The sequence below is a fragment of the Rhinolophus sinicus genome, chromosome 2, assembly GCF_057876585.1.
Source record: "Rhinolophus sinicus isolate RSI-liver-muscle chromosome 2, RSI-T2T, whole genome shotgun sequence".
Classification (NCBI taxonomy): Eukaryota; Metazoa; Chordata; class Mammalia; order Chiroptera; family Rhinolophidae; genus Rhinolophus; species Rhinolophus sinicus.
Window position 1 is genome coordinate 128,360,720 of NC_142502.1, and position 25,075 is coordinate 128,385,794.

General features: G+C 47.6%; 1 protein-coding gene and 1 non-coding gene across 11 annotated transcripts; both read right to left on the bottom strand.

Moving 5' to 3' along the window:
* Window positions 1-1,014: 1,014 nt before the first annotated feature.
* On the bottom strand, window positions 1,015-25,069 carry ELMOD3 (ELMO domain containing 3). 10 transcript variants are annotated; one of them, XM_019714535.3, is made up of 13 exons: window positions 24,934-25,069; window positions 23,987-24,047; window positions 22,466-22,753; window positions 19,728-19,802; window positions 19,157-19,226; window positions 16,008-16,124; window positions 14,982-15,073; window positions 13,662-13,785; window positions 13,285-13,407; window positions 10,028-10,158; window positions 2,884-2,960; window positions 2,493-2,620; window positions 1,015-2,055 (listed from the first exon to the last, which is right to left on the bottom strand). In XM_019714535.3, the coding sequence occupies exons 3-13, from the start codon at window positions 22,517-22,519 to the stop codon at window positions 1,853-1,855; spliced, it is 1,194 nt and encodes a 397-aa protein (XP_019570094.3). In that variant the 5' UTR covers window positions 22,520-22,753; window positions 23,987-24,047; window positions 24,934-25,069; the 3' UTR covers window positions 1,015-1,852. The 10 variants fall into 10 exon arrangements, with proteins under 10 accessions (XP_019570094.3, XP_074188365.2, XP_088652193.1 ...); XM_074332264.2 differs by having other exon boundaries at window positions 19,157-19,242; XM_088796067.1 differs by lacking the exon at window positions 24,934-25,069 and adding an exon at window positions 24,653-24,899 and having other exon boundaries at window positions 16,056-16,124.
* LOC141571998 (small nucleolar RNA U13) lies at window positions 5,152-5,254 on the bottom strand. Its single transcript, XR_012497031.1, has one exon. It is a non-coding gene; the product is annotated as a small nucleolar RNA U13 (small nucleolar RNA).
* Window positions 25,070-25,075: the final 6 nt, after the last annotated feature.

A 25,075-nucleotide genomic window follows, 5' to 3' on the forward strand; every position in this document is an offset into this window, starting at 1 on the left:
ATGAACAGAACCTTGCAAGTTAATCCCTGGGCTGTTAATGGCTAATGTCCCAAGGTCTGAAACTGAACACTGTTGTCTGGAGACCATTACACAGGGAGTGACTCGGGAAGAAAGGGCCCCTGCAGAGGCCGGTGGCCTCCCCTCCAGCTGGAGGCCCACATGGACCGGCTCCTGGCTGTGCTGCAGGCTGAGCATTCATGGTCAGGTCTGCTGAGTTAGCCTTCGGTATCCGCAAGCAAAAGGAAATCTGCAGAAAAGGAACCACCGAACCAGCTGCTCCACAGTGGAGGCTGAGCTGCAGCCTTTCTGCATTCCAACTCCACCAGGCCCAGTAAGCTGCCTGCCGTCTCTGCTGGTCAGCTAAGCATCCGGACAGGAGGAAGTGAGGGGGACAAAGGATTAGTTCAGGTTGGGCAAAGAGGACGAGGCAAATTGTAGGGTCTATTAGCAGCCTCAACCTTGAAGCATCCTGCTGACAGCAGTGGGGAGTTCCCTTCCAGGCTTGGGTGTCTGTATGTCACCCCCACCTCTGTGATGGGCCCTCCCTCTAGAGGGTCAGACTTGGAGAAGCCCGCAAGGGCTAGACAAGTCTTCCATGGCTCTACTTGAGGGCCGGCAGAAGACAGGAGAGCAGTATAGTGGGGCTCTCGCCTGCTCCCCACTCCTCAGCTCAGGGTATCCTGGCCTGGAGGCCCTTTTGCGAATGAAGCAAGAGAGCCAGCTTCCCCAGAAACAAATGTAGGAAAATTCCCGTGTGGATACCTCACACCAGTCAATCTTAACAAAAGCCAGGGTCACCAGCCCCACTGGTTAGAGGGTGTAAGGGGTCTGGGCCTGCAAGTGCAGGGTGGCCATCACGTGAACTCAGTGGGAGTTCGGCCAGGGCAGAGCACCCTTCTCTCCTGGAGCCCGTGGCCAGTGCCTTTACCTGGCATCCCTGGCTCTACCTGGGCCCTGGAACAACAGGGACCCAGGAGGTGCAAGGCTTGTCTTGGAGGAAAACACTCGGAACCCTTAACCCAGAACAATTCTTTTATTCAAAAACTGCTGGTGTATGAATTTCCTCCTTCCCTCAGCCAGGTTGGAAAACCATCCCTGATGGGACCTACACAGCCTCCACAGGGGAAGCAGAGCTGGTGGGCAGGTAGGATGGGCAGCAATGGAGACCCTAAGGCTCCAAGGCCCTGTTCTGCATCCTAAACAGCAGGGAGGAGGGATGGGGACAGGAGACGGGGGGTACGTGCAAGGCCAGGAACCCTGGAGGGCCCTGATACTGGCCTGGTGGGGGGAGCAGAGTAAGGCAGGCCCAGCTGCAGCCCAGGCAGCTTGCTTTGGTTCATGCTGCCCCCAACTCCCGGGGCTGCTGCCACTGCCACTGCCACATTCTCTCTTCACATTCTAACTACTACATTTCCCTGTCTGGTCCGCCCTATGGCCACCAGGGGACTGAAAGGCCTGCTGCCCAGGAGTCAGAACTCTGGTACCTCTACGTGGAATGTCCTTCCATGTGGGGACACATGGGACATCCAGATGGGGCTCCTCCCACCTGACGATCCATTCACTCATGAGGTGACCTGGAACCCACGTCGGTAAGCTGTAGCCCCACCAGGATTACAGCAAAGGCCTCGTTCTGGAGGCAGGTCTGTGGGGAGCGGGTCAAGTCTCAGTGCACCTCACGTCGCATGAGGACGAGGCTTCGCCAAGCAGGCCCAGGAGCTTCCTCCATCCCTTCTGCTGAGATGGAAGGGGCTGGGCTCGGCCACGGTGATGCTGACATGGCCGGCCACGCACCCTCCGAAAGCCCCTGCAGCCCAGCAGGCTTAAGTCTTTCTATTGGTCAGCGTCTGGGTGATCAGATCAGCCATGTGCCTTCGGATGAGTGTGGAAGCAGGTCACACACGCCTGTGAAAGTGAGCTCCTTGGAGTGGGGGGCTTGTGGCCCACAGCACTTCTGTGCTCCCAACAAGGAGGCCTGTCCCTTTGAAACTCCGGCCAAGTAGCTCTCCAGGGTCTTGAGCAGCCGCTTAGGGCTCTTCTTGGCCAGCACCTCCAAGTCTGGAACAGAGCAGTGGGGAACGGGGCTGGAGGCGCGGCGGACTGCACACCAGCCAGGGCCTGGCAGCTCGAGGGAGTACCCCCAACCCAGATCCTTTGAAGAGAAGGTGAAGGAGACTTCCAAGATGGGGAGCTCACCAGACGGAGGTCAAGGAGCCAGACAGAGCCACAACGACCACATACTTCACCTTGCCCAGGACAACTGCAACTTGGAATAGTCAGTCCAGCTGCTGGACCCAGCTTTTGATTCAGAAAATATCACCATAGGTATAAGGCCAGAAAGGGAGGAGTGGTGGCAGAGGAAGGAGAAGCAGCTGGCTCCAGAGAGTGGGCTGGAAGGGAACTGCAGCCAAAACCAGTCTAGCAACCATGCTTGGGTCCCTGAGCCTGGGGACACGGGGTTCAAGAGCTAGGCTTCCCCAGACAAAAGAGCATACCTTTTAGGACAAAGCCTGAGTCTGAGATGGTCTTCTGCTGAGTCCTCCAGACGTGCGCGAGGTGGAAGAACGTGGCTGCATAGAAGCTGTTTACCACCGGGATCACCTTCTGCTGCCGATTACACTCCCTGCAGGACAGGGAGGTGACCTCAGTGGGGGCAAAGGCTGACACTTGGGTGCTCCCCCACCTCCCCAGGCAGCCTTCACATCTGAGGTCAGGGTTGGGGAGGAGATAGGCTGGCAGACTGGTGCATGGGGACTTTGCACAGGCCCCCCAGGAGCCAGCTGGTGAGGAAGAACGCGGGGGAGAATGAGGCAGGGGTAGGAGGGAACCAGGCTCTGCTGGGCCCCTCTCATCAACCGGCGAGGGGAGAGCAGTGCAGGGACTCACCTGGACAGACACTCCTCCCTTAAGGCCTGGATTGCAATGCGGGTGATATTCACGGACATCAAACAGAATGGGAATTGCTGGAATGGAAGTGGCACCGAGTCAGTGGCAACCCAGGTCTTGCCTTCTGTGTTTCCTGTCTACAGCCTAGCTTGGCCGGCAGGCAGTAACAGCAGTCATAGCCCAGAGACAGCAGCTGGTATTATGGATGCTTATACTTCATTTCCATAATGATCTTCCCATCTTACAGATGGGAACACCGAGGCTCAGTGACCTTAAATAACTTTCCTAAGGCAGTGGAGACAGGATTCCAACTGAGGTTAATTCATTTCCAAGCTGGTGTGCATAACGCCTGTGCTACTTTTCTTGCCTCTTCAACATCCTGCCCATTAGCTCTCTTTGGCCTTCACCAGACCCACTCATGTGCCACCGATGGACCACATCACCTCCTGGGGTTAGGATGATCACAAGAGGAGTGAGGCCCAGCTAGCTAACTAACTCTACAGGTTCTTAAAATCTCTTCTCTCCTTCTCTAGGCCTCTGGTTATTTGATCGCTCATAAGCACCTCGTCCAAAAGCAGATAGAGAAGGTGCAAGTAGGCAGAAAGTCAGCCTTGACTAGATGGCACAGCCCATCTCATTAACACAGAGGCCTGAGAACTGGCCATGAAGGCCAAACTCCTGAGAGGGGGCGGCTTGGAGTCCAGCTGGGGCAGTTCTCCAGGATGGGCATCAGAATCCCCTGGGAAGGGGGGGAAGGGTCCGCTTCAAAGCTTTATTTTTGGAGGGGCTAATTCCTTCCTACTTAATAACAACAACAACAAAAAAAAACCCAAGCAAATGAAAAGGGTTTTTTTCTTTTCAGGGAATTTGCAAGTGTTACATGTTAATTTCCACTGTTGCATATACACAGGACAGTCACTGACAGGGACACACAGATCAGTGCATTCCTTAGTTTAGAACAAGAGTCAAAGCCTGTGTATCCCATCTGCGTCCCCCAGAAGAAAACTCCATTGCGCTAGAACTGTGCTGTTCAGTATGGTAGCAACTGGCCACAGGGACCTACTAAATGCGTTGAGAAGTAAACGCATTTGAAAATTCAACGCCTTAGTCGTCCTAGCAATATTTCAAGTGCTCAGTAGCCACATGTGCTTAGTAGCTACCGTAGTGGACAGTGTGGATCTAGAATATTCCGTCATTGCAGAAGGTTCTATTTGACAGCACTGAGACTGAACTACAGAGGGTCTTCCGGCTCCACAAAGATTTTTCTCACGGTCTTCTGTGACACATGGATTCCAGCTCTTGGCCTTGCTACCTGCTAGCTGTGTGTTCTTAGGAAGGCCACCCAAACTCCATGAGACTCAACTTTCTTATATCTCAAAATCAAAAAGGAAATAAACGTTGAGTGCCGTGCAGAAGAGTTAGCCCAGCAGGCCGAAGGCTGCTGTCCTTAGAAAGGCCTGCTTACGGGGTTAGCCTTTGGCTAGCATCTGGGAACTTGGATTTTGGGAGATTCTCACCAACCCCTCAGGATGACTCACTGTGCAGAAACTCCTGTGCAAATAGGATAGCTCATGCTGAACACCTGCTTTCCCTCTGTGCTTCTGGAATTTTGGTACAAGCTAGACAGATGGGGTCTGCATGACCAGCCCCAATAAAAACCTTAGGTACTGAATCTCTGATGACACCACCCCCCACCCCCGGCTTCGCACCATTTCATGTGTTGCACAATTCGATGCTGGGAGAATTAAGTGTGTCCCGTGTGACTCCACTGCAAGAGGACTCCTGGAAGCTTGCACCTGGTTTCCTATGGATTTTGTCCCATGCACTTCCCTTTGCAGATTTTGCTTTGGCTGTACTAACCCATAGCTGTGAGTATGACGATATGCCAAGTCCTGGGAGTCCTCCCAGGGAATCATAGAACTTGGGGGTTCCTGGGGACCCTAACACAGTGCCGTGCTGGGTAGAGTCAAGACACTAATCACTACAAAACTCTAGGAGATAGATTTTATTATTTACAGTTTACATTTTCTATTATCCCACAACCTACCTCACAGAGCTGCTCTGAGGAGTAATTTAGATGACATGTGCAAAATATTAAGCACAGCACCAGTCTAAGGAGGTGTTAACGAACGTTCATAATTATTATCTTTGCCTCAACGTGTGTGGCTGAGGTCAGCAGCAATGTAGTCGTATCTTCACATATTGACTATTATCATATATACCTGCATGATATTGCCCATTCCCTTGATTTTTATTTTTATTTTTTTATGTCAGATGAGTAATGTGCTGATGTGTAACAAGGTGTGAGGGAGGCACATCTCACACAAGAGTGTGAACAGCCAACCATCATGCGTATGAACTACAAAAGAACCTGCCTTGATTTTTTTTCAGTCTAAAAATAAATATGGGAACAAGACTATGGTAGCAGTGTAATTAACAGGATTTAAACCTAGTGTTCATTCTCTCTTGGGAACATTCTTATAAAGCCCACTTATTAAAAAGCAATGAACAACTGGAATTCAGATCTCAATGTCTCCTTTCCCTCAGCAGTTCCCTTGGACATGCACAGCATTCCTTTGAGCTAAAAGACTACACTGAGGCTGTGTGAAGGGAACTGACTCAAAGCAGAGGAAATCAGACCTGGATATTTTTAAGTTTCCATTTAAATTTTCATTTCTCTTCATGCCTCACATTTGGGCTTCAATACTAAAGACTGAAGCGGGAAGACCAGATCATCTTTGGCCGTTGCTGCTGACATGACTCCACCTCCAGAGAATCCAATCCAGTAGTTCTGGGTGGGTGCTGGGCATCCATACCCCGCCTGTGACTGAGCATTGCTCACTGGGAACCACAGCGGTAAGGAGCCCGCCGCTAGCTAGCTGTCAGACGTGGGTCCCAGGCTTCACCACTTACTAGTTAGTGACCCAGCTTTGTGCAGAAACACTCTACCTCTCAGATCCCCATATTCTTTCACTGTAAAAAGGAGACCAGTAAGGATCACCTCTGCCCTATCTCTTTGCAGGATGTCATGTTGATGAAATGAAATAATGGATGGAAATTGCATGGAGGACTATACAAATTGTTGCGTGTGAGTAAATATGACTGTAAGTCACTTCCTGGCCTGCCAGCGGTCAGCCCGATGTGGCCTGCATCTCTCCGTGTCTGTGCTGCCGCACTCCTCAGGTCAGGACAGTGTGGGCTAAGCACTTCCACATTGCTTGGACTCATGGGGGGCCTGGGGTCCCCCGCAGAATGTGTCATTTTTGGCCAATTCCCCTTGAGCAGGATGTACCTGAAACTTTAGCTCTCCCCTTAAGAGAGAAACAGCTCCTGGCAGGGCTGTATCTTCCAGCTGTAGCTCATACATGCCTCCTAGAAAATTCTGTGTGTTCAAGATTTATAAGCACTTGAGTTCACGTTTTATTTTAAAACCTTGGAATTACTCACAGTTCAAGGAATTATAAAATAAAGCTGGAAGGGATATTAGAATTATTTAGGCCAAACCCCTGATGTCATAAAAGAGCAAACTGAGGCCCAGAGAGGTTCCGAGACTTGCCTTAATTCACAGCTAAGTAATAATACTGCAAATGGAACTAGCATCTAGCTTCCTGGCGCCTACACCAACCCTCTATCTTCCTTCATATTTTCTGACAGGCATATTGTGGAGTAAATATAAATCCCCAGCAGGTGAAGGGATAAGAGACAGATTGGTCAAAGTGGTCAGTCTGGGTCCGTGAAGCTCAAGTTCCCAGTACTTCCTCTCTCGTCCTGCTGTTCCCTCTGCCTGGGACACTCCTCCCTCAGACATCTGTGTGGTCTGTACCGCCTCATTTGAGCCTGTCCTTGAAATGAGGGATTCTGAGTTGGCAATAACCCTCTCCCTTGGCCTCCATATTTCTGCAGGAAGGTCTTAGAAGAGTCTTCATAAATCACAAGAAGGGAGAAACTGACATCAGAGATGATTTACAGGAAATCATTAGCTGCGGGACCTCAGGCAAGCCATTTCCTCACTCTGCGTCTCCATTTCCCCACCTCTAAAATGAGGGCCAGACCACAGAGTGCTAGATACTCCTCAGCCTCTCGGAGTGTGTTATAACACAGCAGTGTTGCTGCCAGAGACTGCAGTGTCTCGTAAGCCAACAGGTACAGTTCTCAGACCTCACCCAGACATTACCTCCCTGAATATTATCTCCCCACAGAATAGGCCCACATTCTCAACTTGTGGGGATCTGATATATCTCAAGACCAGATACTCATAAAGTGCCACTCTTGCCTCCTCCAGTGTTTCCTGGAATAGACAGGTATACGTGAAGCCTTAAGATTTAATGACTGTTTTTCCCAAAAAGATACAGAGATATTCAGTAAACATTAGCAATAACTGCCCAGGTGGCTGGAACTGTATGATTATGTTGTATTTAAGAAGTTTTGGATTCAAAAGGGATCTACTGTACTGATGGTTCTGTGTGTCATTGTGTGTGTGCAAGCGTGTACATGAGCACACAGCACACACACAGATATGTACTCAACTGATTTAAAAAACATCGGATGTCTTTATGTGTGTATTATACATAAAATGTATAGAATGTATTTTTACTCATGGAAATCAAAAGTTACTTTGATAACTAACACTCACTGAATGCCTCATGGGCTTACCTCCAACGTAGAGTAATTCTACGGTTGGAATTATGTTCGCATGTCACAAAGGAAGATACTGAGGTCCTGCGAAGTAAGGATGTAATATGGCCGACAACACTGCTACTCAAGTCTTACGTTTGCAGCTCAGCCTGCCCAACTCTAATATAAAATGATCTGATTAAAATGCTGCAGGTCTGACCTTCAGCCACTCGTTCTCGGGCTTCTCTCCCTGAGGTGGCATCACTGCAACCGACGCCGTCCTGTCCTGTGTGACGGCTACTGAGGACCTCTCCTACCAGAGTCGGGGGTGAACCAATGACACACATATATTACAAGCTCTGTCCACTGAGAGGGCCTGGAAGCAGTGAGATCTTAACACAGTGAGAACACCCAGAGCTCAGCTCTTGGTTTCTAAATATCATTCCCCAATTAAGGGAACAAGAGCTCCTCGGAGAAGTGGTTGATTCCAGGGCTGGGAATCACACAGGGAAAACACAAGATGAGCCTAGATCGTCTTTTGGTGTCCAGAAAGTAAAAAAAGTTCTCAAAAAGGATAGGGTACGGTGAGAGGGCACAGAGGACACCCTGAAGGAACTCCTAAAATGGCCAAAGATGGAATAATTTGATCCACAAAATAAATAGTGGTAGTGTTGGGTTATAACTCATAGAATAAAACAAATATCCACGAGTCCACACTGATATAAAAAGTAACTGAAAAAATAGAAGGGCACAGATAACTCTTTCTTACAAAATTTATTAATTCTTGTAGAATTAATAAATGTAGGAAGAATGAGGGAAATCGAAAATCACCATTAGAATGAAGTTTGAGGAGAAACGGGATATTTGCGTAGTCTCCAAGTATCTTCCTCAAGACAGTTATTAATTACAAAGGGAGAAACAGTAACTTTACAGTGGAGTCACCAGGCAGACATCACCTGAAGAGTGAGATCAGGGCGAGGCCCCCCGGTAGTAAGGCACGTTGACATGTGCTCCCGACATGAGGCCCGGAGCAGGCACATCGCTTCTGGGGCGTTCTCACCAAACATGCATAACCACAACCTGAAGTTTATATGGCAAACCGGACCCTCCAACCTGCTCTTTCCTTTCCATTTCTGTTGAAGGCCACTCTATCTTTCCAGTTGCTCACACTACAAATCATCATAGACTCCTCCCTTTTCCTTACACCCATGTCCAATCCATCAGAAAAACACGCTGGCTCTACTCGCTGAAGCCCGTATGCTCGAGATCCTACATCCAGCATCAGACCGCTTCACACCACCTCCTCTGAAAATACCCTGCTCCAAACCACCATCATCTCTAACTTGATTATAAAGCCCTAGACTATTCGCAACCTGGCAGCAGGTAGGATCCATTTAAAAATTTCAAGTTGGATCATATTTCCAGGCTCCTGAAAACCCTCATTGTACTCGGAGTTCAAATCAAAGGTCCTTACCACAGCCCACCAGGCACGGGGCCATCTGGTCTCTACTACCCTACAACCTCCTTTCCCACTGCCCTCCCAGCCTCCTCCTGCTGCCGCTGGCTCCCCTGCTATTCCTTTACATGCCAGACACACTCCCTCCTTGGCACCTGGGCTGCAGCTGCTGCCTCTGCGTGGAGTGCTCTCCCCCGATACCAGCTTGCCTACATCCTCACCTCTTCAAGGCTTCGTTTAAGTCTCTCCCTCTCATGACTGCTACTTTGACCACTCCATAAGATACTGTAATCCCCTCCCCACATTTTCCTAACCTTTTCCCACTTGTTCTTTTTCCTTAGCACTGATCACCTCCTAACACATCCTACAACTTATTTATGTATTATGCTTACTGTCTTGTCTTCTCTGCTAGAAGGATCTTCGTCTGTTTTGCTCACTGATGTATCTCAAGCACCAAGAACAAGAACTAGCACAGGGAATGCTGAATAAATATTTGTTTAGCGAATGCATTCCAGGTCCCATGAATCTTGGATAGATGAAACAGGTCAATTTTTTTTTCTAAAATGGAGGGACTACCACCTTTTACTGCCTGGGAAAACCATCAAACCCAACCCCAGAGAGCAGGCCTGGACAGAGACCGAGGGCTACAGAAGCCACTTCTGGCCTGTCAGTAAATCCATGTGTCACCTTCTCCTCTGGGGCACGTGACAGCTACCTCTCCTCCTTCAGGATCAAAGGTTTCCTCACGGAGGGCAGTGAGATGAAATACTAACAGCACAGTTGTACCTAGTGCTTTTGTACATTATCTCATTTAATGCCTCCAACTATCCAGCCGAAGTTTCCATGACTTCCATTCTATAGATGAGAAAAGCAAGGCTCTGAGGAAGTGAAGCAATGTTTGCGACACACGCTATTGAGTAGAGCTCAGAGTCCAGCGCTGACGGGAGAGCATCCCTAGTTTGCCTCCACAATTAACTCTATCCACCTGTGAGGCCCACATGGCTGCTCAGAAGAGCCCTGTGTCCAGCTCCTAGCTCCACAGCCCTCTCTGCTGGCTTCCCACCAAAGCCCCACCTGGATGTGGTGACGAGACAGGCGGAGAATCTCCTGGGCCATCAGCAAGGTTTTTGAGTCCATCACCAGGTAGAGCAGATGCAGGAGGGCAAGGAAGCCTGCTCCTCTTAGGTCTGTGGCTGGATTCGCTCCTGTAACAGAAACCATGAGGAAATTGAGGGTGACGGGGAGCAATATTTAATTGAAGTCCCTGCTCCCCTGAGCTTCAACGACTCGGTTATAGGCCAAGTGGAGAGCCTAGGCTTCCGCTCCCTGTAACAAGGCAGCACTTAGCTCCTCCAGGGCAGTCAGAAAAGTGGGAGCTGGGATATTTATCCCATTCCAGTGCTAAGGAGCCCCCCACCCCTCTGGGGGTGTCAGTGGAGGCTACATGGGAATAGTAATGAGGTATCCCTACCCCTTGCTGCCAGTGGGATTAGCAGAGGCCAAGTGGGGTACCTGCATTTCTATCCCCACCTGGTAGTAATGAGGTGACATCTCCCCTTCCCCTACTGGTTCAGGGTCAAAGAGGACTCCTAAAATTGCAGATTTAAAGAAGATCCAGAGTGTCATTACCTAATACCCAAACCGTCCAGGACACAGACACAACAAAAAAATAATTTGTCACACCAAGAACTGGGAAAATCTCAATTTGAATGAGGAAAGGCAATCAACAGACAGCAACACAGATAACACAGAGGCTGAAATTATGATAAGGATTTTAAAACAGCTGTTGTAGGCAAAATAATGGCCCCTCCAAAGATGTTCTCATCCTAATTTCCAGAACCTGAGAATACCTAACTTCGTATGCCCAAGGGGAATTAAGATTGCAGGCAGAATTAAGGTTGCTAATCAGTGGACAGGAAAATAATCCTGGATTATCTGGGTGGGTGCAATGTAAAAAGTGAAAGAGGGAGGCAGAAACACAGTGTTAGAAAAAGAGATATGAGAACAGTATCAGGCTCAGAGAGATGTTATAAAGGAGAAGAAAGGCAGGCAGGAGGTGAAAAAGGCGAGGAAATGGATTTTCTCCGAGAGTGCCAAAAAAAAAAAAAAAAAAAAAAAATGCAGCCCTGCTGCCACTCTGACCTTACCCCCAGTGAGACCTGGTTCAGACTTCTGAATGACAGAACTAGAAGATAATCAAATTGTGTTGTTATAGCCACTAAACTTGTGGTAATTTGTTGTAGCAACAATAAAAAACTGTGATAGCAGCTGTCATAAAAATGCCTTTGATAAGCCATTACTAACATACTTCGAAAAAAATGAAAAAACAGAAAATCTTAGTAAAGAAATGTCAGCTACAAAGAACCAAATGGAAACTTTAGAACTGAAAAACATAATAATTAAAATTAAAAACTCACTGGATGGGCTCAACAGCAGAATAGAGATAACAGGAAAGAATTAGTGAAGGTGAATGTCGTGCGGGAGACCCTGCTCGCTGCGCCATTTGTCATGCGGGGCATCATACAGGGTGGCCTGTGGGGTCTCTGCTCCCGCTCCCCACACAAGAACGCAGGATATGGTGAGGCCAAAAAGGAACACCCACGGAGCCATAGATGGGGGAGTCATACCACTATATTCTCGCTGGCGGCACTATACTCTCAATGGAGGCTGGATCCACACTGTCCGCAAACCGCCATCCACACTTGCCAGCCCAGCCGCCATCTTCTTGCTAGCCCCCATTCTTTCTCTCTCCTCCTCCTCCCTCTACTCTCCTTCGTAGCCGCAGCAGTTATATTAGCGGCTAATTGGCTAACTGGCTACAGCTGACGACCAATCAGCCATAGCTGACGGCCATCTACTACCCGAGCCAGCACTCCTCCACGTGAGGCCGAGAGCCTGTAAACTACTTTCTGGGGCTCTGCCCCCACAGTGAAGATAGAACAAAATAAATGACTCAATCTGAACAACAGAGAGAAAAGCAAAACAAAATAAACAATGCCTTGGAGATTTAGCATTTGTGTCATCAGAGTCCTACAAGAGAGGAGAAAGTGTGAGGCTGAAAAAAGTACTCCAAGTAATAATGGGTGAAAATTTACCAAATTTGGCAAAAGATATAACCTATAGATTCAAGAAGTTGAGCAAACCCCAAATGGAATAAGCCCTAAGAAATCCACACTAAGACATATCATAGTCAAACTCCTGAAAACTAAAGACTGAAAATAAAAAAATCTTAATTAACACGTTGCATACGGCGGGGTTTAAATCCCTCGTGATGATTCTCGTGATCCGTATGCAACGTGTTAAAAGCAGAGAGAGAAAAACAACTCCTTAACTGTCAGGGAGAAATAATTCAAATGATGGCAGCTGGTCTCATCAGACACCATGGAGGCCAAAAGGAAGTAGCACATTTTTCAAGTGCTGAACGAAAAGCACTGTCAACCTAGAATAGTATATCCAGGGAAATTACCCTATAAGAGTAAAGGGGAAATCGAGACATTCTCAGATAAAAAAATCAAAGAGAATCTATTGCCAGCAGACCTACCTTAGAAAATGGCTACAGGAAGTTCTTGAAACAGAAAGGAAGTGATAAAAGAAGGAATGTTGGAATATCAGAAAGACAGACAGAACAGTGGAAAGAGTTAACACATGGGTAAATACAACAGACTTTGCTTCTCCTCTTGAGATTTTTAAATTGCTTAATGGTTGAAAGAAACATTCTAATACTCATGTGATTTTCAAGGTATATAGAGGAAATATTTAAGAGAAATTATATTATAGATGCAGAGGGTAAAGGGGCTTAAACATGTCAATACCAACAAACTATCAATTATGGGTATATAAAGTTTCCTTTCTAAATTAAGATTATTTTCCTATTCTATACCAATATAATTTGATATGATTTTGAAAAAAGAGTAGCACAATCCCAAACCAGGTGAAATCATTTTGTTTTACTCAGAAAATAAAGTTACAAAATAAAATTTTCATCCATCTTAATGGAAAAGAGGAAAAAGAAATAACTAGATTCCAAATCCTATCACACCCATGCTTTCCACCTCACTCAGAGTACATGTGTGCATGTTTTACAATGGTCTGCAGGCCATAGGCGAACTCTTCTCCTGTCACACTCTTCTCCACTTGAGCCACCGCATTTCTCAGAAGTAAGCATGCTTCACCTCAGGGACTTTGCATTTGCTCTCCCCTCTTCCTGGAATGCTTCCCCTCAGCTATCCTGCATCATGGTGCTGCCATGACAGGAAGAGCACTGTCTGGGCTCTTGCTGTAACACTGGAATCGGGGGTCCAGGAAAAGAAGACAGACCATTCCTCTCTTACCCTGAAAGCCCAGATCTTCCCAGTGATCTCCATGCAGAGCACAGTCAAACTTGGAGCCAGTCAGCTTCCTGTAGATGGTCTGGAGGACTCGGCCATGCACTGGGTCTCGGCTATCCAGGCCACCTGTCCCAAAACACACCCATGCTCTCTGTGGGACTGCCCCTCAGGGAAGCACCGAGTACTTCGCAAAGAATGGTATAGTCAAGGTAGATCCAGACTGCACTCAAGACGCCCTGTTCTCCTATACTTTTACCCCTTAGCTCCTGCTCCCCACCCCAACATGATAAATGCAAGACCCTTGCGTTAGTTGTAGTAACAGGGTGGACACACAGTGCTCTCAGCCTGCCCGCATGTGCTGGCAGCGCCCAAGCACTCACACTGAGCAATGGTCAGGACCAGGTCCCTTTCTTCACGGAGGCCCTGGTGGAGCTTTGGAGGCCCGAAGAGGCAGTGCCGGAGGGCAGCCAGCCCGGTCCTTCGAATTGTTGGCTGGATTCTTTTCTGGGGAGAGAGATGCAGGTATTGGGCAGAGTGCCGGGTTCACCTACTTTAATGAACTTATCAGCAGGCTCAGTACAGGGACCGTTCTAGCAGAAAGCAGTAGTTCTCCCAATGAAGTGGCTGGTCTCTGGGCCGGGGAAAGGGGCAGAAGCTGTGAAGCGTCTGCGGAATCTCTGGAGACAGGCTCTTCCAGCTCTCAGATTCTTTGTAAATAAAGAGACGTCACCAAGCTTAGGCATTATCAATCAGTTGTCTACATTTGGTCTTACGGGCTTTTCCAGACCTAGCTATTCCACTGACTGCCAAGGAGGCTAGAGATGGCTGGCTGTGGGGACGCCCCCTTGTGGTCAGGCCAGGTTTCTGAGCAGGGCTGCTTCTACATAGCCTGTGTGTCTGTCTCTGTCTCTTTCCGCAAAGGACATAATTTATAAAGTCTAGCAGAGCTCTCAGCTTCCAGGATGACACAGCCAGGGGGGATGGGCGTTTAATGGAGACTCTCCTGGAACGAGGTACCTGCCGGGTAGCTAGAGCATTCTGTCCATAACACAACCAGCACTTCCTAAACCGGTCATACGGACTGCTCATTGCTCAGGGCCAATGCTACAGGTCTTAGGGAATATGCTGATTTGTGTAGCTTCTGGCAACCTGATTCCTGTCTTTTCAGCCTGTCTCGAGCCAGGTTTTAGGTAGGAGATATGAAATCACACTCCTCTAAACTTACTACTGGTCACTGAAGATGCCCCAGAAAGCTTGCTAGCTTGTATTCTCCTCAATATTCTTTTTCAAATCCCACCCATTTTTTAAATTCCCAGAAGGGAGTGGAAGTTTTTCCTAGATTAGGCACGAATTACTTTGCTCCCTGGGCAGGCTGCCTTGCTTCCCCAGGGAACTCCCTAGCATTTGATTCCAGACCTCCCTCTCCCTAAAACGGAAGAGCGGGGAGCAGCAACATGCAGCTCTAAAGACAGGGCCACAAGAGTTGCAGGGCACAGTCCCAGAAAGGCCACCGGGGCCCTGCGGGAAGCATGGGTCTTTAGCTCCCCATGACTCTGTGCCCCAAGATTTTTAGGTGAGATAGGGCCCTCAACTGGAAGCTTCCATCGTGCTTGCCCAGTACCCTGCCCTGGTGGGACAGAAACCTGGTTCCTGGGAAGAAGGTGCTTTGCTGGAGATCCCAAACCTCCCTACTGTCATACCTTGAAGGAGGAGAGGTCCGCAGTCTGGAAATGCTGCAGGGCCTCACTGAAGGAGATTAGCTGTGCAGGCTGGTCTGAGCTGGCCTGGCTCCCTGTGGTAAAAGGAAAGGAAAGACACCCCACGATTTGTAACAGTACTCACTGTGTGAGCAAACACTTCCTGGGGGCTGCCCAGTTGTCACCTCCAAGCCCAGAACTGGCCTCCAGCTGTAAATATCAGACACCCAAAGCTACAACCAATCCTCTTGCAAGGGGCTGGCATCACGGGCTGGGCCAACCCCCTTTTCAGACAGGGATGTTCAGAAGCTTGCTAGGCCGACCTCTGCAGTGAGCAGGGACAGATCTGCCCCCTGGGAGCTCCCTACACTCCTCTCATCTGTGAGAGACCAAGGCACTGCCTGGAGTAGGTCCCCATGGAAGAGCGTGCCACGGGTTTGCTTAAGGGCCTTTCCTAATTCTGCTTGCCCCTTCTCACCCTGTACGAGTGTATGAATGACCCCCTCTCCATCCTTTGCTACAGTCCGCAGGGAATTAACTTATTAGTTAGCAATACAGGTGATGGCTGGTAGAATCTACTGTAACATCTCTCCAGGAGCTCGAGCGGGGCTCAGGCGAGAAACAGGTCTTGCTTCTGTTTTCCTGTAGCTCTCAGACAGGGATGTGAGGCATTTTAGGGATGTGAAGCCCTCAGAGCCTTCCCGCAGACGGCCTCAGCCCCATCTGCAGGGACTTCCTTGTACTGAGTGACCGTATGTAGGGGCCCTCGCTTCCTGCCTCCATCCTTCTGCCTGAACTCATCGCCCTACAGAAGCTGACGCCGACCAACGTCCTCCCGGTCTTCTCTTAGGACTGGGGAGAAGCAGCCCTTTCCCTGCGGCATTCATTCCCATTTCCTCCAGAATGTCATCTCTTTGGAGCTGGAGAAGAGATTTTATTCTATGTCACACAGCTAAAATAAAACCACTCAGGAATTCTGCCTCCTAATCCCAGAGTCATAGAACCCGTAGCCGCACAAGTGGACGGTGCCTTTACTAACAGCCAGTTGTATGGAGATCGTGCCATTCTTGCCGTTACCTGTCTCTGGCTGGATGTTGTCCACGGCTTCCCATTCTTCTTGGGCTCTGAGCACCTCTGTGCTCACAACTGCAATAGTGAGAAAAGGAGACCCTCTGAGATGTAGGTATGCCTGGGTCACTGTCAGCCCCCTGCTGTATCTGCTGGCCGTGGGTCTTCCTGCCCTCAGATACCCTCCTCACATGGCTGTCAGGATGAGCTTTCAACAAGGCAAATATGACGTTACCCATCCTGTTCAAACCCCTCCAGAGATTCTCCATAACTCCCAAGATAAAACCCAGCTGTTCAGCAGTGTCTAAGTGCCTTCGCCATCTGGACTCTTCTTACCTCTCTCGCTCTGTATTGGGGCACAGAGAAGTACCTGAGGTGTCGTTACACTTCCCACTTCGGTGCCCTGGCAGACCTTGCCCTCTGCTGACAGGCAGCACCCCAGGTACTCTTGCCTTCAGTTCCAACCCCTTCTGGTGCAGCTCCTTCCCATCCTTCAGTTACCTCTGATCTTTGCCTCACCTGGATGCCTCATCACAGTGCTGTGACTGTCTTTCCCACTGTACTGGGGGCTACCTGAGGGCGGGGCTCTCCCGAACCTAGCACAGCGCTTGATATATGACAGGTGCGCCACGAACGCTTGATAAATGAATGAAAGCACAATAAAACACGGTAGCCCAAATTGCTAGTGGTGTGTCCTGTCACTGGCTTGTCACATTTGCTATGGAGGACATCAACAAATAGAAGGCAGGATGGAGGGACATCAGTTAGATATCAAAAATCATGATTTCTCCAGCCTCAGTGGTAAAAGTAGTTTAGGACAGTTCCTCTCTGCCTCGTACTCTGGGTTGAGGACATCACATGACAACAAACTGTTTTGAAAGTGCACTTGGAAGTTAAATAAAATTCTACCCAAAACTCAAAACACTAGTGGATAATGAGGACGAGAAAGCTGCTGGGAAGCAGTAGAGGATAATTGCTGAGAGCACACTCTAGAGACAAATTGCTTGTGAACGTTTCACCTCCACCGCTTACTAGCTGTCTTTTCTTGGGCAAGTGACTTACCCATCTGTAATCACTCATGGGACTATTGTGAGGATGATGTAACTCTTTGACTTCTTAGGAGTGTATGTGGCCCAAAGGGTAAGTGCTTAGTACATATTAGCTAATATTATGGACACAGTCGTGGGCTTGGGTCCAGCATCGCGGTGAGTAGTGATATAGCAGATGAGATGGGCCCAGGGTCTGCAATGTCTGGATCTCTGGGAAATTCAATCTTGCCAGCCCCAAACTCTGACTGGGGCAGCGGACATTGAGCCTCAGGGCTTCCAAGCTGGATAACTTCAACAGAATACATAATACGTCTTTGGATGGTGAAGAAAAACCAACAATTTAGTTCCAGCATGCTGGACCCCTGGGAGATGAAAAGGAGGGACAAAGTGGCTGAACAAAAAGAGCAGAGTGGGACAGCAGCAATGAATGCTCATTACGACACTGAAGAGGGGCTTCTGACCCTTCCCCCCTCGCCTTCACCCTTCACGTCCTCATTATAAGCAACTCAGTCAATCTTTCACCCCGGGATACACCGTCACCAAGGAACAACTCGATCAAAGACTGTCATCAAGGAGCGGAAGGAAACCTCACCAGTAAGGGTGTGGGAATTTGCTGTGATAACAGATGAGTCAACACAAAGTACAGGTCTCAACTAGAAATTGTAATCTGGTGCCGAGAAACTGGAGACAAACAGCCAAACCATGTAAAAGTGTCTCTTTCCTTTCTTTTTGTAACGAGGTAGACTCTTTCTCCATATGAAGATGATACTGAGATGAATATTAATTCCCCCCCTGACTAACAAAAGAAAATGAAGGCAAAACAGAAATCTTCAGGATAATAAACGCAGCGCACATGTATGGTTCTTTATCTTTTTTCCTTTGTCCAATTGCCTCCTTTATTTAGGCTCTCTTCCATTTATTCATATAGTAAACAGCATTGCTGACTTAATCAGCCTACTAATTTAAATTAGCTGACAGCAATCTGAAACTAAACTGCAATTGTTTAGTACAATTAAAAATATCTGGCACATAATGCCAATTGTACTGAGAGAGAAAATATTTTGACACTGAAGGCAAAATCTCTAATAAATGTTAGGTTTTTCACCACACAGTGAAAACAAAATACTATTAAAAGAAACGTCATCAAACTCCAATTTTTCTACCTTAGAATATTTTTAATAAGCTCCATGTTTTTGGAGATTACATTTCCAGTTTGCAGAATTTAAAGATAACAATACATACCAATGAGCTCTCACAGTGATTTCCATTGTGTGCTAAGCACTTTACATTATCTCATTTAATCCTAATTATAAAATTCTCATTAATTATAAAATTCTCATCCTATAGGTTCTGATACAATCCCTGTTCTACACCGTGTTTCCCCAAAAATAAGACCAGGTCTTATATTAAGTTTTGCTCTAAAAGACGCATTAGGGTTTCTGTTGAGGGGACATCATGCTGAAAAATCATGCTAGGGCTTATTTTCCGGTTAGGTCTTATTTTGGGAGAAACATGGTAGATAAGAAAAGTGAGGGATGGAAAGTAAGTAATTTGCCCAAACTCATGTAGCTGGTGGGTGAGAGCTAGGATTTAAGGCAAAGATATTCGACCTTGGAACTGGTGCTTCTGAATTGGTAAATGTGCCTTTCTGTGTAGTAAGTTAGCAAGTAGAATGGGCTTTAAATATAGTACAGGAAAGAACCATGTAAAGCAGATAAAATAGGATGCTTTTTCAAAGACTTTTCACATATACTATCTCATTTCATTATCATAACACCCTTTTGAGGATAAAGGAGGTTTTAATATTTCCATCATAGACACAGAGATTATATGCTTTGCCCAAAAGCACACAGTCAGCCACTATTAGGGCTGGCGGGGCTAGATCAGAACTCGGGTCTTTTGACTCCTTCCAGTGTTGAGTCTAACTTTCCTTGAAGAATAATAAATCTACAAAATTCTGTAGGACAAGTAGTGAGAGAAATTAAAACGATGAAAAGGAGATCCATGGGAGCTCTGACGTGGGCCCTACCCAGGCGCCAAGGGCCCTAAAGGGGACCTTACCAGCTGGTGCCCATCCATTAGCTTCCGTCGTCAGGGCTCGGAGGACGCTGTAGCTCTTCAGTGCTGAGATCTGCAGGGCAGTGATCCTAAGTGTGTGGGGAGAATCCACGTCTCCCGAGGCCCCCCTCCCACACAAACAGGTGCCGCCCACTCTGCTGCATGTCCTTGAAACTGGAGGCCAGAAGGATCTAGTCTGCCCAGATGGGTTGAATAAAGCCAATCTTAAAGAGAGGCACCTGGAAAACTCCAACTACGATGTAGAAGTTGGGTGATGTGGGGACCAGGATACGCCCTCCTTGACTAGTAAACAAATAAAAATTCACACAACTCAATTAAGACTGTGGTGTGCCTTTGGTATTCCCACTGCACTTTATATTCTGCTTCACTATAGCAATTATCTTATTAGATGGAGGTGGTTTTGCTTGTTTGTACTCCACACCCCTTCTCCCGAGTGTGAGCTCCTAGAGGGCAGGGTCTATGCCATCCTGTGTCATGGGTTCCTGGCACCACACAGTAATATGCAACCAAAGCTTGTACTGGTGGGAGGTACTAAGGTGCGGGCAATACGTACAGGAATTCCTCTGAAAGCCAGAGCACTGTTGTCCTTGTCACATGGTGGAGAGGACCCAGCAGACACACTTTCAACCTGCCAAGAGAAACCAGAGTCAATCTCCCGGGCACACGTCAGTCCCCAAAGACAACAGCTCAAACGTCACACCTTTTCCCAGTACCACACACACAAAAAACGGATGAACTCCTGGGAAATCTACTACAAGGAATACTATAAGGGACATTTTCTGTCTAATCTGGTTTTAAGAAAACTGTAAAAAGCTTACTTCATGTTATCTCAAAAATCTTATACAGATTTCTTGGCTCTGTTACAGGACTCAGGGCTCGGCCAAACCTTTCCCCCCTATTAAAGCTTAAACAAACAAACAAACCACCTAACTTTTTGCAACTCATATCACCCAAACAGAGCTCATTTTCTAATGTGTTAAGAACAGAAGAAAAAAAGAAGTCCTCCTCCAAATCAGTGAGGGAAAAAACCCAACCCAGTAGAAAAGCAGGCATAGATATGGACAGTTTACACTTAATCTTACTCATGATAGGAGAAATGTCAAATAAAACTACTCTAATACTTTTCACTTAACTTATTATAAAAGACCAAAAAGGCTGGTAACATACTGTTGACTACAGTGCCAAGTGTTACAGAACACTGAAGAGTAAATTGTTACGTCTTCTACAGCTTGACAATACCTGACAAAATTACATGCTTTGTACATTTATTTTGGGCCTGCAGTTGCATTCTAGGATCCATCTAACAGATACACTTAACCATGTACAAAATGACACGTTTATTGTGTCATTCATAGTAGCACTGTTTATAATAGCAAAAGGGTAGAGAAACCCTAAATGTCCAGTAATGAACTAATTAAACAAATGCAAGTAGATCCACTTGAAGAAATCCTAGATAGCCATAAAGAAGAATAAGAAAGTGTTTTCTGAACAATATGGAACAATCTTTCCTTTTTAAGAAGGTTTTTTATTCCAATTTTATTTATTTTGATTGGGGAACAACAAAAATTTTCTTCATGGCCCATCAGCTCCAAGTCGTTGTCCTTCGATCTGGTTGTGGAGGGCGCAGCTCAGTTCCAAGTCCAGTTGCCGTTTTTCAATCTTTAGTTGCAGGGGGCACAGCCCACCATCCCATGTGGGAATTGAACCAGCAACCTTGTTGTTAAGAGCGTGCGCTCTAACCAACTGAGCCGACTGGCTGTCCATCTGGAAGCTCAGTGGCAGCTCGTTGTCTTCAATCTAGTTGTGGAGGGCGCAGCTCACTGGCCCATGTGGGAATCAAACCAGCGACCTTATTGTTCAGAGCTCATGCTCTAACCAACTGAGCCATGCGGCAGCCCCTGGAACAATCTTTTTGATATAGTAAGTGAAAAAGCAAAGGGCAGACTATATACACTATTGTACGATTTATATTTTTTAAAAATACATCAACATATATACTTGTCTCTGCAGAGACTATTTCCAGAATTATACCCAAGGAAGTAGTAACTTTGTCTCCAGCAGGAAAACTGAGTGGCTAGGGAACAAGGGTAGAAGGCAGTTTTTTCACTATATGTACATCCTCCGTACTTTTTGGATTTGAACCTGTGAATGGATTATTTTCTGTAAAATAAATAATCAAAAAAAAATAATAAAGGAATCATCGCTGATGTCAAGGCCCTGGAATCCTAGATCATCCGATTACTCTAATCCCTCCTACATATTTTTGCCAACTAATATTCCCTAAAGTCAGCTTTCTTTATGCCTGGGACACAAGAATGGATGCCTGAACACACCACACCTGAGCCAACTCTTCCACAACTGGCCTCATGATACCTAAGCACTAGTACTTCCCAATTCAATCCAATGAACACACTTGCTGTAGTTCCTCTCATGTCCATCCTTTGGGTCACGTGGTTTTCCTCCAGACACTACACACCTGCCTCCAACTTCTCTGTGTCCTGTCTGCGTCAAGATCAGTTTCATCTCCTCCAGGTGGCCCAATTTACCAACTGGGGGTTACAACGGCCTCTCACTTCTCGCCCTTCCGTATGTACTAGCATAAGTTCCTCTGCAAAGGCCTACTTCTCCCAATCAAACTGCTGCTTTGAGCATAAGGACCTTCTCTTATACTTCTTTTATGTTTCCCGAACTCATTCGCATAGTGCTGACGAACTTCCTGCAGCAGTCAGTGTAGTCAGGATTCATTTCATCCTTCCTTTTCCCTCTCCAGTTCAGACCTCTCCAGTTCAGACTTCCCTCTGGAAAAACAGTTCACCTGTCTTATTACAGTGAAGAAAACCTTCCTGGACTCCCAAAGCCAAGACTTGGTTGCAGTTCCAGCCACCGAATCCCACAGACACCATGTAAGAGGTTAGCTGCCAGGCTTACACAGGGACAGATCACACTGGTCCAAGAGTCCTGAGCATAATCAGGCCAAAGCAGGCGGCAAACAATCCAAATTGGTGAAATACAAATTTCTGGGAGAATCCCTCATTGAAATCCTCCTTCTACCCAAGCAAATCCAAACCCAAATCCCACTAAACCCACTAAGAAAATATGCTCTCAGGAAAGGCAATTGACCCAAAGGTGAATAGCAGCTTCTAATAGAACAAAGAGAACTATAATGAAGGTTTTTCCTAAACATTTTCCTAAACATAAAGCTCCACGTTCTCTTGATATATGCTGTCTTATTCCTGTTAATGATACATCCCAAACCGACACCCTTTTTCCCAAATAGAAATGCTTGCTTACCTGTCCATCTCTTAATTCTTTCTCATTATGGAAAGAGCAAGATTTTTCATTCATGACTCAAATCATTTGTTCAAGCAAGCTTTGTCCTTGGGCTCAGAAAGGAGTTTAATAAAGTCTGAGATTAGAAGCTATGGGGAGAGCGAGAGATCCAACTGTTCTACCTTTGTCTTCCTTCTTGGAAGTCATTCAGACTTAGAGCAAGAAAACAGTCCCTATGTGCCATCACCAGGGTGTAGGAGGTTTCTGTGAGTATTGAAACAAGTCCCTGAGGTCTCTGAAGCCTTGGCCCTGTAAAAAAAAAAAAAAAAAAAAAAAATTTACAAGGAAACTGGTTTCATCATTCAGGTATGCCTCTGTTGAGAAAAACTGACTTTAAACATTTTTAAGCAGCTGTAAATTTATTCTGAATAAACAAGCTGCTTTAGCCAAATGCCTACCTCTTACTACCCATGTCACTGGATGGAAAGAAGGGGACCCAGCAGGAGACTGAGGGCTGGATTCTCAGAATCCAGAAGGCAGCAGCACCACTCTAAGTGGTGGGGTCTGTTTCTGACAAAGAAGTTAATGGGATATGGGGCAGCTTATCAATAAGGTGAGGCTAATGGGGGTGGCGATTAGCTCAGTTGGTTAGAGTGTGATGCTAAGGTTACCGGTTCGATTCCCACGTGGGCCAGTGTGAGCTGCGCCCTCCTTAAAAAAAAAAAAAAAATTAAAGAAAAGGTGAGGCTAATGGGTGGCACCTTGGTGGGTGGTCTTAGCTGAAGGCTCAGACCTTGCTTAGGTCTCACACACAGATTGGGTCTGGGGGCTTATAATACTATATCTGTGATGGTTCCTGTGATGGTAGAAACTCAAAATGGAACACATTGCCTAGCCAGTTGTCACCAATATTGTGCATGTTGCAGCTGCTTAGCCATTTTGACTAACTCGGTCTTTCATTCCACGAGTCTACCTTAGGAAGAGGGCTGGACAGGCTCATACTTCATCATGGGGGAAATGGACATCATGGATGCATCACAACAAAAATTCAGATCGTAATGGGCAGATGGTCCACACACAACTGACGGGCATACTTCACAGACTCAAGTGACTAAGGAAGGAGGGTAGCATCTCTATTAGGTCAGCCCTCCACTGTGGGACTATGATCTGGATTCCCTAAGAACTGACTGCCAGTAAAAAACTGGAACCTTTGTTGGGGAGAGGATGCATTCATTCCTAAAACCAAGAGCAGGAATACCTCCTGGCTCTTGGCCTGGACATCTGGCTGACTTTAATTTAGAAGGGAGGGCAGTGCCCCTTACTCATGGCACCTCAGGAACTTGCTCTCTCGGTGTCCTCTGGGGCCTTAGCATTTGCCTCCCTTTTTCCCCTCCTTGACCTCCACGACAGCATATGACAAACACACATCAGTCAACCTTGGGAAGGTGACAGGCAGGTATGGTAACAGTAATCTCAGGAAGGCTCCTCTGTCACTGTGCATGCAGTGAATCAAGCAGCGTAGAAGCGAGTAGCTTTACACACCTGCAAGTGCCTCCGTTCTGGCTGGAGCACTGCTGGGGGCTTCAATGGGGTCAGTTACTATCTATACCAGAGAAATAAAACAGCATTCTGTCAAAGGAGCAAGGACTCAAAGTTCTTAAGTCACTCCCACCTCTAGGGAAGTTTCTTATGGCTGGACCTGAGGAAATGGCCTTCCTATAAAGATGATCCTTTGCAAATCAAGTTATTTATGATGCTCCCACGTTAGGCAAGGAGCTTCATTACGAGGTATGATGTTCTAATTGCTTGCTGGAGCTTAAACTCTCTGAATAGGCATTTAATTTAGAAACTGGGTCCATACCTTGAATACAAATGCGCACATAGTATGTATGAGAGCTCTTCTCTGATCCTTTCATCAGGGTTGTCGCTGAGCGGTTCCCCGCCCCACTTACGGCCCCCAGGGAGGGAGGTGCCTTAGGGACCCAGCCAGAGGCCTAGGAGCGCCAGCAGGCAACGCCATCCCAGGGGGGATGCCGCGCCCAAAATTATTGGCCAATTTTGGGGGCATGGGGACCAACGCTCGCCGGCTCTGATGCGCAGATCACGAGAGATCTCCATCCAATAAGAGAGCCAGCCAGCCAGCCAGCCAGCCAGCCAGGGATGGGTGGCAGTTCCGGACGGTGGGGAAAACTGAGCGAAGCAACTTGCCTCAGGGTCGTTCAGCGAGTCGACGGCCGAGCGCGGACCGACACCCAGGTCTCCGGCCTCCCAGTCGGGGTTTTCTCTCAGTCCTGCAGCTCTCAGCCTTGCCTCGCCCCAGGGCCATCATTTCGCCCCCAATGCCTCCTCCTCAGCACCCCCGGGCTCGCCGGACATGTCCCCAAAGTTCCCAGGGCTTTCTCACTAGGGTCTCACAGCCCCGCCAGGCCTCCCGCGCACGCGCACAGCACCCCCCCCCCCCCCCCAGCCGCTCCAGCGGAAGAGCGCACCTCCCAGCCCGCAGGGGAGTCTTCGCACGTTGCCCGGTAACTACGGAGAGCCGGGAGGGTGAATCTGCAATGGAGTCTGGACTTCCAGCCAAAAAGGCCAGGGCTGATCAGTGGGCAAAGCTGCCTCTGCTTCCTGACTGGG

Excerpts from the sequence above, each read along its gene's own strand:
- ELMOD3 (XM_074332259.2), bottom strand. The coding sequence starts at position 24,360 with ATGAAAGGATCAGAGAAGAGCTCTCATACATACTATGTGCGCATTTGT. Across the intron at positions 13,786-14,981 it reads CGGACCTCTCCTCCTTCAAG|AAAAGAATCCAGCCAACAAT; the intron begins GTATGACAGTAG and ends CTCTCTCCCCAG. Across the intron at positions 13,408-13,661 it reads GGTCCTGACCATTGCTCAGT|GTGGCCTGGATAGCCGAGAC; the intron begins GTGAGTGCTTGG and ends GTTTTGGGACAG.